The sequence below is a fragment of the Micromesistius poutassou genome (genome assembly GCF_964030765.1).
Source record: "Micromesistius poutassou genome assembly, contig: SCAFFOLD_3304, whole genome shotgun sequence".
Taxonomy (NCBI): Eukaryota; Metazoa; Chordata; class Actinopteri; order Gadiformes; family Gadidae; genus Micromesistius; species Micromesistius poutassou.
The window spans coordinates 3,932-18,750 of record NW_028178714.1 but is presented as its reverse complement, the minus strand read 5'-3'; the positions used below and the strand labels follow the sequence as shown (position 1 = coordinate 18,750).

At 46.4% G+C, this 14,819-nt stretch overlaps 2 protein-coding genes across 3 annotated transcripts; one reads left to right on the top strand and one right to left on the bottom strand.

Annotated features, from left to right (window-relative positions):
* Window positions 1–455: 455 nt before the first annotated feature.
* Window positions 456–7,082, bottom strand: LOC311373465 (U4/U6.U5 small nuclear ribonucleoprotein 27 kDa protein-like). Its single transcript, XM_084490233.1, has 6 exons — window positions 6,937–7,082; window positions 6,093–6,219; window positions 2,262–2,353; window positions 1,545–1,624; window positions 1,063–1,127; window positions 456–773 (listed from the first exon to the last, which is right to left on the bottom strand). Exons 1-6 carry the CDS (start codon window positions 6,971–6,973, stop codon window positions 719–721), a joined length of 456 nt encoding a protein of 151 aa, XP_084346359.1. The 5' UTR covers window positions 6,974–7,082; the 3' UTR covers window positions 456–718.
* A 1,763-nt stretch (window positions 7,083–8,845) lies between these two features.
* On the top strand, window positions 8,846–14,197 carry LOC311373463 (urea transporter 2-like). 2 transcript variants are annotated; one of them, XM_084490228.1, is made up of 10 exons: window positions 8,846–8,884; window positions 9,430–9,492; window positions 9,823–10,015; window positions 10,347–10,536; window positions 10,960–11,088; window positions 11,245–11,437; window positions 12,481–12,628; window positions 12,770–12,904; window positions 13,209–13,258; window positions 13,604–14,197. In XM_084490228.1, the coding sequence occupies exons 1-10, from the start codon at window positions 8,861–8,863 to the stop codon at window positions 14,036–14,038; spliced, it is 1,560 nt and encodes a 519-aa protein (XP_084346354.1). In that variant the 5' UTR covers window positions 8,846–8,860; the 3' UTR covers window positions 14,039–14,197. The 2 variants fall into 2 exon arrangements, with proteins under 2 accessions (XP_084346354.1, XP_084346355.1); XM_084490229.1 differs by having other exon boundaries at window positions 8,848–8,884; window positions 9,826–10,015.
* Window positions 14,198–14,819: the final 622 nt, after the last annotated feature.

The window sequence follows — 14,819 nt, the reverse complement described above, 5'->3', positions numbered from 1 at the left end:
TGTTGTTTGTACTCCGCCGAGGACGCAGATTGGTCAGTCACAAGCCGCGTTGTGATTGGTGTGTTTTTTTCCTCCAGTAGAATTTTCACATGCATAAGAGAAATAAGACCAACGCGTCGAAATGGTCAAATAGAGAATATGTGGGATCGCAGTGGTAGTCCTGGTAACTATGGGGGATGAACAGGGTCGTTTCTAATCATAAAATAGGTGCAGGACTAGTAATTACATTACAAATATTGAGGCGCTCTGGGTTCAATATGTGAATACTGATTATTATTTGCACCTTACAAATAACACCTAAACTTTCTAGTAAGTGGTTTTAGCAAACACTTTAATTTACTGAATTAACGAAATGTTCAGATTTGCTCTTGCAAATGAGATTTTTGCTAACGGATTACAGCTTTGATAAAACCATACACGTGTATATTAAGTAAATGCACAACGCATCATTATTGTTTAATGTTTTATTGGAACAAAATGTTTCATATGAAAAGTACATGGATGCAGGCATCTCTTCCCAGCTCGCCCTCCTCTGCCTCAATCTCTCCAAAAATGCAATGTCATACTTTCATAACCTGGTAAAAATATTTACAGAATATTTCCCCTCACAATATAGTAATAATAAGTTTGGAGGAAAAAAAAAAAAAAAAAACTACTTCTCACACAGAATCAAAATGAAAAACGACCAATGATGTGCGGGCATCTACACAAACTGCGTTCAAGCGATGAAGTCCAGCGGTCTGTTGAAGCCACCTTTCCTGTTCATATACTGCCTGTGGATAGAAAAAAACATTACATCATGTTACCCTTGCAACACTAGAACATTACATCATCGCCCACCAATCAGAGCGGCCACTCCACTGCATAGAAACACCTGCGTAGGTGATTGGCCACAACAACAGGGGCAGATGATGGACGGGGCCCAACAAGTTCATACACTGAGAGAATCCATCACAAACTTTAACTGAAAGGTGGAACGAGATCTCAGCCTTATATTAAATGAAATAAATATTGAGCTAAACTTTTGTTGTTGGGTATCAGAGATGCTGAGGATGCTTATACCTGTATTTTCTCTTCTGGGACACATTCGTAGCATGTGCATTCACCGAGCCTTTGGTTTTCTTTCCCTGTATGGATACAATACGACTGATTAAAGATTGACTAATGACACAAACGTAGACATGAGAGCCATGACGCATTTATACGTTTATACTTTTTCAATCTGTTCTGCCAAAATGCGGTGGAAAACTGCACGCCCCCAAGTGAAGGAGAGCCTTCTAGAACAGATGATTTTCTCATAGAACAAACGTAAACGTAAACATAATAATAATAATAATAATAATAATAATAATAATATAAATATTAGGAAGAGTGACAAACTTATCTTGCATTTCAGACTCTATAGAAAAGCCAATATGTTCGATATTCAGCTTCAGCTGCAAATGATGACTAATGCAATTTCATCGGCTGCATTTCTCATTTGTGAGACCAACTGTGGCAAACTGCGCCACCGTGTGGTCAAATAACCACAGTGTATACCAGACCTTGGTAGTGTCAAAGGAGCCAAATCCCATCGTCTTCATCATTTCGATTTCTTCTTCAGTTTTATCTTTCATGTCTTCAGCTGGGGGAGAAAAACAAGGGGTGCCGTCATTCAATCCTTCCAGTTTTAATGGTTTTAAACTGGAGATATACCATGATGAACAACAGACTTATGCGACTACTAGTATGCAGGGATCATCCAAAGATACCTCCACAGGGAACACTGACGCATGTCATTAATGAGTGGGGCGGGGTTAGGTCATCTTGCTCAAGGATGTCCACAGAGAGGAATCAAACCCAGGATCCTTCGACTAGGAGTCACAGAGTTCACCTAGACTCTGCAAGGCCTCACCCCTTACCGCCGCCCTCTTATGCAATTATTGTATGTTGTACATCCTGGCACTTAGTGTACACACTTATTGTATGTTGTACGTCCTGGCACTTAAAAATAGTACTCACCATCGTGTAGCATCTTATCCTAGCTATCTTTGTTGCATACAGGAAGGGATTAACCCAGCGATTGTTAGTGCTTGGCACTTGGTTCTATGAACATCCTTACTGTACCGACAGCGATGTATTGTTTCTCTTTCTTCTGAAAAATGTACTTATTGTAAGTCGCTTTGGATAAAAGGGTCTGCTAAATGCCCTAAATGTAAATGAGTCTGAATTCTTAACAAACAAAATCAATACGCATTGTGGCATCAATATCAAAAGGCTACCTGAGATCTCAATGGGCTTCACCGCCTTCTCCTTGGCCTCCTTCAGCCTGGAGGGGGAGTCTGACTCGGAGCGGTGGCGTCGTGGCGGAGACCTGGACGGGGAACACACAGACGGCTGGGTGAGTGGGGGCCAGCCCTGCTGCACCATACTCTCTATACTAGTATAAGCAGCGCTGTAGTCAACCAGAGACAATCTTTGTCCACCGAAACTCAACCTACTGAAGGGGTCTGCATGTTATCTCTAAGTTAATTTTACCTGGTATCTAAACATCACGCGAGAATAGTGTGGAGAAAGTCAGCAGGTTTCTGTCCCACTCTTGGTCTGAGCCCAACTGGGTACACCAGAGCTCAAATGTAAACACAGTTGCGCACCACACCAGGGCCTAGTTTCTCGATAACGATGGATCCACGCTAGTACGATCATTCTCACGGAGGATCTTTCGAACCGTCGTAAAAAAATTTAGCGTTTCCCGAAACTCGTGTGCACTGCTCTTACGACGTTCGTAGGCTTGTAACTGTCTACTGACACGGTGCTGAAATGGGCACTGTAGGAGAGGGAGACGCAGGAATGTTGTTTGATGAAACTATATTTTGTGGCTGCAAAAAAATCTCCCCATCAAGGCCAATGGCAGAGTAGCCTACGAAAAAAGACTAAAATGAATGCTACAAATATTAAAACACAATTGATTAGGCCTAGGCCCACATATGCTATATCAGTCCTAATCCTGCATACATTTTTTCACTGCATTTTCTCCCCTGAAATAATTCCATATTAGAAAAATAAAAAATGTGTGTGTGACAACTATGACAACTATAGCATTTATCTAAATGTGCTGATTTCTGAAACATGCTTTGTGCTGCAAAGAGGGCAGATTTTCTCTGATTCCGCATAAGGTTTCATTGATTGGCGCGCACTCTCTAGTCTAGAATCTTTGGTGTAAACATTAAAAATGCAACATTCCATTCATTCATTATCATTCAAACGCAGAGGCATTGACACGGCTATTGCTGTTGCTGGTCTAGATTCTGCCCGTATTGTTGGGCAGGGGTATGATGGTGCGGGCAATGTAAGCGGGAAAGGCACGCATTGCAGCACAGTTTCCTGCAGCAGTCTACATTCACTGCAGAAACAACGCTCTCAACTTGCCGTTTGTGCACTCCACTAAGGTCAGGGATGTTCGTAACTGTCTAGACACGGTCCAATAAATAGTGAACTTCATCACAACCTCGCCGAAGTGCCTACAGTGCTTTATGGCAAACAATCGCAACAAAAAACGCCTGCAGAAATTCTCTGACACCCGCTGGTCTCAGCATGATTCATGTACAGTATGTCTTCTGTTATTGATCAATATGAGGACATTTTAACTAAGATGGTTGAATTAAAATCAGAGGGAGACAGCAAGTGCAGCTCACAAGCAACCTCCCACACGAGTAATGGAATCATATGATTTTATTATATGCCGTGTGATAGGGTTGCCTTGTGACGTAGCATTTGATACGGTACATTTCGTATGTATGTATTTTTGGAATTTTAAATTGCTGCAATAAATTATATTTTTGTTGACTTCTAACATGTCTCTGTCTTGGCTGTTTAAATCTAACAGTAGTCTATGAGTAATATATCGGCGGTAACCACTGTTTATGGGGTATTGCGAAATTGCGCCAGCTGGACATTCAGTGGTATTGGAATGTCCAGCTGGTGACTCCACTGAGGCTATAGTAACGATGCTCTTAGCGCTCTACGAGTGCCCCTGGAGCCCTCGTTAGCTACAAGTGTTTTCACGACGTTCGTTACGTAACTATACTTTCGGGAAACGGTGTGAAAACTGTATGATGCTCATACGATGAACTTAACAAACCACTTAGCCTAACGATACTTTCGGGAAACTGGGCCCAGACCAGTGAGAACCAGAACCAGGAGGGGTCAACCCTAAACATAGGTCTGGAACTGGCGTTGGGGTCAGGTCAGATTGATTAGGATTTTGGCCAATGTAAAGGAATGGTTCAATAAGATAAATATATGGGTCTGACTAATGCCTGGAACACAATCAGTCAACCATCATAGTCTACATGTGATTCAGATTTATGGAATATAAACGGCACCTATTTACTCCAGTAAATAGAGATCTTATTTTCCTAAACGTAGTTCCATCTGAGCCCTGCCAGCCAGACAAGTGAACAGACAAGAGATTTACAAAATGGAAAAAACATGCACACGAAAAACTTAAATATTGAGGTCATCTTGATGTAACCAACCGATTTTGTTTAAATCTTTTTGTTCCCCTATGGACATGATGACATGAAAAAAATGCTAATATTGTAACTATTTTCAATAAGCTAGTATTGACTTACCATGTCCGTCTTTGAATAAGAGTCTGTATTTTGACAGGAACAATAAAGTGCTCTGAATGTGATTTAACAGGGAGTTTGGAAATGTGTATGCCTCCCCCAGACTAACATCCGATTGGTTACCCAGAAAATCCAAATGCCATGAATGACCTCATGACCTCAAACTCATTCTCATTGGAAAAGGTTCAGCGTGAAGGGGTGGGTATAGACCTCAGAAGATCAAGTGGGAACCGGAGCCTCGGAGGCGGGACTTATTCTTCAGAGGTCTATTGGATTACAAGTTCTTTGGCACACTCATCTAAATGGATACTTCTCGATGGCGGAACACATGCATCTCACCGGGAACTAGTGATGTGCGATTCATGAACGATTTGCTCAAACCGAACCAATCTATTGCTAGATCCGATATGTACGATTCGTATATTCTACCGTTCATTTTTTTATTTCGATCTTGAATGTGCATTACTTCCATGATCCCGTATTCACGATCTGCATCTTCGAGTGGATCCGATCGTTCATTTCGTTCTTGGTTTTGTGAATGTTCATCACTTTATAGGGACACTTTTTCTATGAGGTGTTAAAATGTGTGTACTAAAGTAGATCCTCAAGACACATTGTTTCTTCATGTTCAAAAATAAACCTAATTATGGTGATTATGAAAATGAGAATGTTGGCTATACCGTGTACTGTGTCTCCTTGTCTTCTGAAAAACGAATTTGAATGTAGCGCACTATGTAGTCACTGTGTATATCACCCATTCTACTACTGTTTATGACATGAACGACGATCCGACTCTGAAAGATTTGCTCGTTTTAACGAACGCGACCCAAAGATCAGATTCTGAAAAAAAAAGATGGAAACTTCACGCCCCTACCTGGAACTAGTGATGGCTTGTTCGTGAATGAATCAGTTCAAACAAACGACTCTTTAACATGAACGAACTGACCCGATTCCCCGTTTCGTTTTTGACCTGATTTTACGTCTCGTTCGTATCGTTCGTTCTCCGAGACTCGACTCCCAGCTCCACCCACTAGTCGCTGAGTCGCGCTGACTCGCGAGTCGCCGTTCGTTCACTGACTGTGTTTAGCGGTGAAGACTCGAGGACTGAGAAGTCACGAGAGCCAGACGGGCAACAACATCCCGATTCCGAACATGAAGCGCTCCTCAGCTAAAAGGAACTTAGTTAATGTTGTGTTGACTGATGACCGTTTGCACCATTGCACGATCGTGATTAGTTTGAGAATGAGAACAAGCGAGGAGCTGAGTCTGACCGACTCAGCTGAGAACTGTGCATTCGTGATTCGTTTGAATGAGAACGAGGGAGGAGCTGAGTCTGACCGACTCGGTGACTGAGAACCACGATTCACCACTACCAGAAACGTGACTGAACAAACGAACGAACAAACGATTCGAACGACTCTTCTTGGCGAACTGACCGACGCGAACTGACTCATTCAAAGGAATCATGAAATCCACCGCTACCTGGAACGCCGCCTGTGGGTGGAGCGCGAGCGGCTCCTCCTCCTGTCTCTGTCGCGAGAGCGGGAGCGCTCCCTCTCGCGGCGCTTCCTCTCGCGGTCTCTCGAAGTGGAGCGAGAACGGCGTCTCTCTACGGAAAGGCAGAAGGAGAATATTCAAAACAAAAGCGAAAATATAGAATCCTATGCACAATAATGTAAACCAAAATAGGTACTGTAGACTACGAACAATGACAACAATAACTACATGTTTTTATACATTTCATGTATAATTAAACAACATTGTCGAACACAAACACTTTCTCAGCATAGTAAAGACTTGCAATACAGACATGCAAAAATACAATATATGCATGTTTACTGGCCCTTCTGCTCATCTAAACACCTCTGGGCTGTCCGAAATCTCGACATGGACCAACTAAAAGGGCCAGAATAAACTAAGCAACATATTGTTAGTAATGAACACACATCTATCACAACACATCTATCAAAACCAGACAAATAATAAATGTATTTCGATTTAAGGGAATACCTTGAACCATAAAATACACGATACAGAAAAGGGTAAATTACACCACAGTATTGATATTGTCAGTGATTACACAACTAAATAACCATCATGTAACATTATAAAATACACGACAATGTTTAGTTTAATAAGCTGGCATCGCCATATAAGCTTTTAAAGTTTTAAATCCATATATGTAACCTAGTGGAGCGGTGTAGATCCAGTGTTGCCAGATTGGGTGGGAAATCTGGCCCAATCTGGCAACACTGTCTAGATCCGTGGCCGACAACACTGTCTAGATCCGTGGGGCTACTCAGGGCCTCGGAGGACCTCTCCGTACCTCGGCGGGCTGGACTGCGGCTCCTGCTCCTCCCCATGGGGTCTGGACGGTGCAGATCGGGCCGAGAAACTGGGGAAAGAACGGTTATTTCAGCAGTTGTAAGCGAGTACGAGGACAAGACGCAGCGACCGATGCAATTCCCCTGCTCTCCGGAAGATAACAGCAGCGTTTCCGGTGATTAAACGGACCAGTGCGCCCCCTAGCGAGAGGGCGTTGCCAGTGCGTGAGGTTCACTGGTTCGTCGATAGGGGACGCCCTTTGAGCGAATGACCGCGGTATACAGAAGTACAATTATAGCCGAGCCATAATATGTTGTGTTATTTATAACACACCATAATGCAGTCAGAATTCAACAGCTAATAAAAATAACCAATAATCAACCCTTTAAAAAAAAAAAACGTTACAAAGTTTGCTACTTAATGAACATTTATGTTCTCATCTTTGAGTGATTCAACTATAAGGTCTTCCAATAACTATTTCATATTATAGAAATTGTAGACTAGACTAGACTATAATTGAAGGATTGAAGGATTGGATGTGTGGCATGTGCGCATGTGTAAACAGGCATAAACAACGTGTGTCACACGGTGAAACCGTGAGAGTTGGCAGCTCTGCCCTTGGAGACAGTAGAACCCACAGCAACACATCAGCTCAATGGATCTTCACCCTTCTTCACCCATCTTCACCCTTCTTCACCGCGGGCTGAACACCCTTCTGGTCAGACTGCTGTTGGTGAATAAAGAACCACAAAAGTAAAAATGTCTCCCTCTTGTTTCTATATTGTAACACTTAAATGCAGTGGCTTTGCTTCTTTCACTAAGTTTTAAAGTACTCTTTATGTACTACTTTTATGCATTCTGGCGCTTTTTGTTAGGCGCTTTGGACCAACGTGTCTGCTAAAAACGTAAACAAAGTGGTATTACCAAAATGAGTGCAAAGGATGTCTGCCCACAAAGTCATGTGTGTATGTCAGCAGGGCGGTGGCTGTGTGTATGTCAGCAGGGCGGTGGCTGTGTGGCTCAGCAGACATGCCATAGGTGTGTGTGTAGCAGCGTACCTCAGGCAGAGAGAGGCTGCTCAAACCGGCCATCCACCACACATTCCACACAGAGCCTCTCTGGAACGTAAAGTGTCCCTCCTCCTTCAGCGGTCCTGTCAGACGGTCCCTACCTCGTCACGGCCACCTGACCACGCACGCCTCTGGCATGGAGGGTATAAATACCCCAGCAGGTGGTGGTCTCAGTCGACCCACGGCCGTCCTCCGGTCGCTGTGCTCCGTGCTCCTGTCAGCGTCGCCGCCGCCTCTGTACATTGAAATTCTTATTGCCCTGGGTGGTAAGGGTGGTATCTTAAGGTCCTAGGAGAATGTAAACACTTCCTTTTAGATTGACTAGTAATTATATAAGCAAAGTTAATTTAAGATTTATTTATTGTGTATTATAGTTGGGTTAGATTAATATTTCCACGACAGTTGAAGAATTTCTTGTTCACCTGCGCAGGGACAGGCCTTCCCATGCCCACCGTGATCCTCTCTCCCGCCAGCTGTACTTTTCCTCCTTTCACAGGTCCTTAAACTATATGTTTTATATTTATGTCACAGTGACACTGTTTTAGGTAGAATAATCTAAAATGTGTCTTCAACCTTTGGAATAATGGGTGGTATGGTGTTAAAAGAGAGAGGTTAGTTACTTCTAGAAGGCCCTACTGACATTCCTGGCACTAACTATCTCAGTGATCAAGATAGGGGAGGACCTAGAACCTACTAATCTAAAAAAACAAAAAACAATCAGTTGACGGAAGAGAGGTAAAATTGTTGTGAGTGGAGTAAAGTGGAATGGAGGTGGAGTTTCCTCCGCTTGTATTAAAACACGGTTTTCTTGAGGCTGGCGTCTTTTCAGCAGCACCCTGCAGCAACATCAAACACATGCCTGGAGACCTGAGAACAGAGGTAGGAGCGCTTCCACACCGACACGAATCCCGTTGGGCTTTACTAGGCTGCCCCGCATGGGAAAACCTTATGTGCACTCGTTTTGCCTATATTTAGTTAGGTGACACAATGTAGGCTACTGGTGGATTTATGTTTGATCTTGGTTAAATCTTGCTCTGTTTTTGGGGAGGAAAAGTCGAAGCAATGAAGTAACTGTGCAGTTTTCATCTATGTATGCACATATTTGTTTATGTAATCTTAATTAATGTCATACTCCAAAGTTACTAAACAAAATATAAGAATAAAAATTTAAAAAGCAATGGGAAACATGAAACTAACAAAACAAAACCAAAAAGACTTTATTGATCCTGATCCATCCACGTTGTGAGGGACAAAATGAGTTGTCGAATAATTATTTTGAAAATCTTTTTCATTTTTTTTACTTATTGTACACAATTTGCTGAACAGTCAAAAAAACCATCACCTGCTTATAATATTCAGAGCACATCCTCACCACGTCGTACTGCTGGACTTCCGTCGATTGTTATTTGATCCTTGTTCCCCAGGACTCTCCAAGAAAGACCAGCTGCTGCCTCCCTGTCACCGGACCGCTCAGCTCTGAACTGACCGTAAGTCCTCACTGCGATTTATTAAGGGGATTTATAGCCTACTCTGTGCCCCCTGTTCGAAAACAAGCGACCTGCAGAGCTCCGCCAAAACACGTCCCTAAGCGTGTCTTAAATCCCTAAGTGGTTTTGCCACACTTCTGCCAGAAAGCTATTCTCCTAGTTTGGGAGTTATGTATCGAAGCAAATCACTTGAAATGTGACACGTTTGCATTTCCAGATGACCTTGTTTTCAAAAGCAGAAAAATGAAAATGTTATGAATTCAATGATGTTTTCACATTTCCACATACAAAAAAATGGCAGTGGCAGTGACGGCTCCTGTGTGCTCCCAGCAGGAACTGCAGCCCCTCATGGCCAATCCCGTTGACGCGCCCGCGGAGAAGACCGCAGGGGGCGAGGCCAAGGGGAGAGAGGCCAAGGGGCGTCCGTGTTGGATCGGCGCCCTGAGGAAGATGAGCCCGCGCGCCATCAAGGCGGTCACCTGCCTCACGGGGGACATGAGCGCCTTCGCCAAGTGGATGGAAAGTAAGACGACGCCAGCTGTTCTCCTTTTCTGTTTGGTGGGGGGTGGGGGTGGGGGGGGGGGGTCTCACCTGGAACAGGGGGCTGCACATGTGTGTTACTGGCAGCAGAGAGGGGCGGGGGGGGGGGGGGGTGGGCAGAGCAGGCCTCAGAGGCGGCGATGTAAGGGTCACGTATTCCTGGTATGTGTTCATCCAGGGACACAAGTTTCGGATTTTGCTTTGTCACGACACTCACGCCCACATTTCTTCTCCTCCTCGTCTGCTCGTCCTAAACACCTCCCCCTCCCCCTCCCCTCCCTCCCTCCCTCCCTCCCTCCCCTCCCCTCCCACAGAGCAGTTCATCCTGCTGCAGCTGCTGGACTGGATCCTGCGTGGCGCCGCCCAGGTCATGTTCGTCAACAACCCCATCAGCGGCCTCGTCATCTTCGGGGGCCTGATCCTGCAGAGCCGCTGGCTGGCCCTCAACGGCTTCGTGGGCACGCTGTTCGCCACGCTGTCCGCCCTGCTGCTGCGGCAGAGCAGGTAGGTGCTCCGGACAGCGCCATCCTGCTCGGCGGCTTTCTGCGTTCGCAGCGCATTCCTCGTGCGACTTGTTATGTTACAGATGAATCACTCTTTACTAATCGCGTCCACCTCCTCACAGAGCCATAAAACATGACAGGGTTACTGTACAGACGCATGAGTCGTACACAGAAGTGCAAGATCATCAACAATGAGCCGACAAACCTCGTTAACGCTGACCCTTTGTTGAACCTCGTTAGCGCTCTCTCTGCTTAACCTCGTTGACGATGAACTTCATTGCCGATGAACCTTGTTAATGCTCTCTCTCTTTTGACGTTGAGCCTCGTTAATGCTCTCTCTCTCAACCTCGTTAAGGCTCGCTCGCTCTCTCTCTCCGTTGAACCTCGTTAACCTCGTTAACCTCTCTCTCTCTGTCGTCTGCAGGGGGGCGATCGCCGCCGGGCTCTACGGCTACAACGGCATCCTGGTGGGGCTGCTGATGGCCGTGTTCTCGGCGGCAGGAGACTGGTACTGGTGGCTCCTGCTGGCCAACGCCTTCATGTCCTCCATGTGGTGAGGGCCCCTTCTGAGTGTGTGTGTGTGTGTGTGTGTGTGTGTGTGTGTGTGTGTGTGTGTGTGTGTGTGTGTGTGTGTGTGTGTGTGTGTGTGTGTGTGTGGAGCGTTGGCCCGTGAAGGAAGTGGATACAAACGTGGTTGTTCCTCCCTCAGCCCTGTGGTGTCCAGCGCCCTGGCCTCCATCAACAGCCGCTGGGACCTGCCCGTCTTCACGCTGCCCTTCAACATCCTGGTGTGTGTCCACATGGTCGCCACCGGACACTACAACAACTACTTCCCCCAGGTCCTCATCCAGCCCCGCAGCGAGATGCCCAACATCACCTGGGAGGAGCTGGACCTGCCCAAGGTCAGTGGGCACCGGGCTGACTGGTCCTCTGGGGCTCTGTCCATCCTTCTGTGTGTCTCTCTCTCCCTGTCTCTCTCTCTCTGTCTCTCCCTGTCTCTCTCCCTGTGTCTCTCTGTCTCTCTGTCTCTCCCTGTGTGTGTCTCTCTCTCTCCCTGTGTCTCCCTGTCTCTCTCTCTCCCTTGGTCTCTCTGTCTTCCAGAGGTTACAGGCCAGACTCTAAAGCTCCATCAGTGAGATTGGAGAGTTGTAAGGAGTGGGAGCAAGAAGAGCAGAGATGAGCAAGAAGAAGAAAATAGAAAATAAGCCACTCCTTTCAAAGGCTTGCAGTCCAACCAGCAGAGATTATCACAGAGCCTTTCCCTCACAGACGGCTGACAGTTTTACAGCCCTGTCTAAGAAACCACCATGCATCATCTTTGGAGGTCCAAGAGAATGTCAGGACATTCCGATGCTTCTTGAAAGAAGTGTTGATTATGTTTATGATTTAGGGTAGGTCACTGTAGAGAAGAACAGAGACCTTCAACTAGGCCTGGGCAATAAAACAAAAAATGATCGTATCGTGATAGACTTTTGATCAATATCAATATAAAACATGTTCAATATATATCGATAAGAGACTGGACCAGCGAATCTAGCAGCTGAGTTTGTTACACAAACACGGTTCCATACTTTTTTACAATATTTGAGTGTTTCTCATTATTGTATCGACATAGTATGGAGGAGTATTTATCAATGAAGAATGGTGGAAGGTCATATTAAGTGTTAAACAGAAGTGTTTAAAATCCAGCATGGTAATTCCTAGTCTTTTTAGGTCATTGAAATTATCAATAGTTATCGATATCGATCAATATAATCAAGTTATAACATGATGTGTCTTTCAGCCATATCGCCCAGGCCTAACTGACAACCTCTTTCTCCATGTACGGCTTACGGCTGTACGTACACTTCTGAGAGACAGCTTTAGGTTTTCTATGACGTGATGTGTTCGAATGTGACTACCAAAATGGTGACGTGTGTGCGTGTGCGTGTGCGTGTGTGCGTAGCTGTTCATGTCGGTCCCGGTCGGCGTTGGCCAGGTCTACGGGTGTGACAACCCCTGGACCGGGGGGATGTTCATCGTCTCGCTGTTGCTCTCCTCCCCCATCACGTGCGTCCACGCTGTTCTGGGGTCAGCCATCGGCATGGCCACAGGTAAGAGTCTCAGCCCACAACCTGCATCATCACAGCATTCAGTATCACGTGTTTCCCTAAAAGTGACCAAAATTCACAAGCGTTCAGGATACTCGTAGAAAGAGGGTTAGAGGGTGAAGATTGTGTTGTTGCCGTTTGCAGGTCTGGCCCTAGCTGCTCCGTTTGGAGACATCTACTTCGGCCTGTGGGGCTACAACAGCGTGCTGGCCTGCATCGCGGTGGGAGGAATGTTCTACGCGCTCACCTGGCAGGTGCACCTGCTGGCTCTCACCTGTGGTAGGTAGCACCCAGCATTCACAGTTACATTCAGGTCGTTTAGCAGATGCTTTTATCCAAAGCGACTTACAATAAGTGCGTTTGTCAGAAGAAAGAGAAACAACGATATATCGCTGTCGGTACAGTAAGGATGTTCATAGAACCAAGCCAGTAGTGGTTCTGCATTGAATTACGCCCCGGGCGAGACCCACTCAGTGCTTTCACACCTCCCACAACGGGCCACCCCTCCAAACCCTGCCTCCCTAGCGCTGCCGCGCTCCACGCAACCAATGAACTCCTGTGCCTCTGCTCTGTCCCACTCTAGGTTTCTTCTGCGCTTACCTCGGCTCGGCCATCGCCAACATCATGTCCAGGGTGAGTACAGACCGTCTCAGGTCACCGCCGTGTTCGGATTGACATTTACATATTACATTTTACATTCAGGGGATTTAGCTGACGCTTTTATCCAAAGCGACTTACAACCGTTCATTCACACATTCACACACCAACGGCGGCGGCGGCGGTGGTGTCAACCACGCGGGGGCGACAGCCAGCTCATCCGGAGCGGTTAGGGTGAGGCGTCTCGCTCAGGGACACCTCGACACTCCGGGGAGCCGGGGATCGGGAACCGGCAACCTTGCGGCCAACCGGCTCTTACCCCATCTTAATGTTCCTCAAGATGTCTCCCCCCGGTGGTCTGACGGTCTCTCCCGTCCGTAGTTTGGCCTTCCCGCCTGCACCTGGCCCTTCTGCCTGTCGGCGCTCACCTTCCTGCTCCTCACCACCGAGTGCGTCAGGATATTCAAGCTGCCTCTGGCCAAGGTGGCGTTCCCGGAGAAGAACCTCTGCTACTACTGGACGCTCCGGGGGGAGGAGGAGGCGGAGAAGGAGGCGCTGAGGAAGGTGGAGGAGGAGGAGCTGAAGGAGGCGGAGGAGGGGCTGAGGAAGGCGGAGGAGGGGCTGAGGAAGGTGGAGGAGAAGGAGAAGGAGGAGCTCAAGGAGGTGGAGGGGCGAGCGGACGAGAAGGAGGTGCTGAGGATCCACTTGGAGAACAGGGAGGCGGAGGAGAGGATGGACGCTGAAGAGATGTCGGTGAACACGGACCCCGTTTCCGTGTACATGGTGGGTCCCGTGGTGGTGTACACTCCACCGTGAGGGTGGAGGAGGAGGTGGAGGGTGGAGGAGGAGGTGGAGGGTGGAGGACACATCAAACAACGATTATGGCTCTACATGTACGACACTTACGGCTCTGCTGACTATTATGTATATTACTGCACCTTTTGTGATTTTGTTATTAAAGTCTTTTTGTAATATAATTCCCTTGACTCTCGCGATCTCGTGACTCGTTTATTCAAATCATTTGCAGCCTCACGAGGCAGCCTCCGCCGCACCATCTCTGCTACTTTCATTCTCCTCCTTTTAGTTTAAAGTAAACGTTCAGTGATGGTGCGAAAACGCAATCATTTAGAAGTTCTCACATTAGTTATTGAAAACAAAGAGACTGACTCAGGACTCCATGAAGGACGCTGCCTTCAGGCTGAACACGACCTGGCCCAGAGGCAAACAGGTCGTGGCTCAGTGCCAGGCCTCGCTGTGATCACCAGACCGTCACGTCACCGTCACGTGTTCAGACGCGTTGACCTGCGAATGTTTCGCTTCATTTAGCTCGCACAATTTCTATCATTGCCAGATCTTGGGAGTGGTCTGATTGCTGAGATTAAAGTGTTTATATCAATGATAAACAATGGTGCGGGGAGGAGACAAGGCTGCTGAGCCTCATAACCCCACTGACATAAAACAGAATCAACATGAAATAATTGGTGTATGTTAGAAAGACAAAACACAAATACAACCCGATGACGATCAATGATGCATTCAAGTGATTCATCCACAATGTTATCAATCTATCTTTACCCAAAAGAAACGTGACTTGTAA